General features: G+C 69.4%; 1 protein-coding gene across 1 annotated transcript in view; it reads left to right on the top strand.

Moving 5' to 3' along the window:
• STAT2 (signal transducer and activator of transcription 2) overlaps window positions 1-795 on the top strand; it is a 13,885-nt gene that overhangs the window by 10,530 nt on the left and 2,560 nt on the right. The window contains exons 13-14 of the mRNA XM_031065534.1: window positions 1-272; window positions 697-793. Of these exons, the coding sequence (XP_030921394.1) occupies window positions 1-272; window positions 697-793 (369 nt within the window). The remainder of the gene's footprint in view (window positions 273-696; window positions 794-795) is intronic.

Genomic DNA, 795 nt, shown 5'->3' with positions numbered 1-795 from the left:
GCAGGTGCGGCAGGTGGCCTCAGGGGACTTGGGGACACTGCAGGGGACAGCGGAGCCACTGCGGGTCCCCAAGGAGCAGGGGACACTGCCAGCAGAGCTGAGGGACCTGGAGCTGCTGCCAGGGGGACAGGACATGCAGGAGCTGCTGCAGGGGCAGGAGCCACCCTCGGGGACCCTGGGGACATTGGGGACACTGGGAGTGGCCGAGCTGATGCCGGACGAGGTGGCAACCTTGGAGGAGAGCTTGGAGGAGAGCTTCCAGCTGAGCCCCGGTGAGTGTTTGGGGCTGGGGTGGGCACAGAGGTGTCCCCTGGGCACAGAGGTGTCCCCCGAGCCTTGCTCTGTCCCCTCTGGGCATTGTCCCTTGGGCACAGAGGTGTTCCCTGGGCACTGCCCTGTCCCCTGGGCACTGCCGTGTCCCCTCTGGGCACTGAGCTGTCCCTGGGCACTGAGGTGACCCTCTGGGCACTCAGCTGTCCCCTGTCCCCACCGAGCTGTCCTCTGAGCCCTGCCCTGTCCCCCTGGGCACTGAGCTATCCCCTGTCCCTGCCCTGTCCCCTGGGCACTGCTGTGTCCCCTCTGGGCACTCAGCTGTCCCCTGTCCCTGCCCTGTTCCCCTGGGCACAGAGGTGACCCTCTGGGCACTCAGCTGTCCCCTGTCCCTGCCCTGTCCCCACCGAGCTGTCCCCCCCGCAGGCACCGCGGCTCTCCTGGCCCAGCACGATCCGTTCCTGCCGCAGCCCGAGGACTCGGCCCTGCCCTCGGTGCCCTCCCTGCTCACCGCCCCGCCCCCGC

The sequence above is a fragment of the Geospiza fortis genome, unplaced genomic scaffold (assembly GCF_000277835.1).
Source record: "Geospiza fortis unplaced genomic scaffold, GeoFor_1.0 scaffold1400, whole genome shotgun sequence".
Taxonomy (NCBI): Eukaryota; Metazoa; Chordata; class Aves; order Passeriformes; family Thraupidae; genus Geospiza; species Geospiza fortis.
The sequence above is the reverse complement of the archived record's forward strand: the minus strand, read 5'-3'. Positions and strand labels throughout refer to the sequence as shown.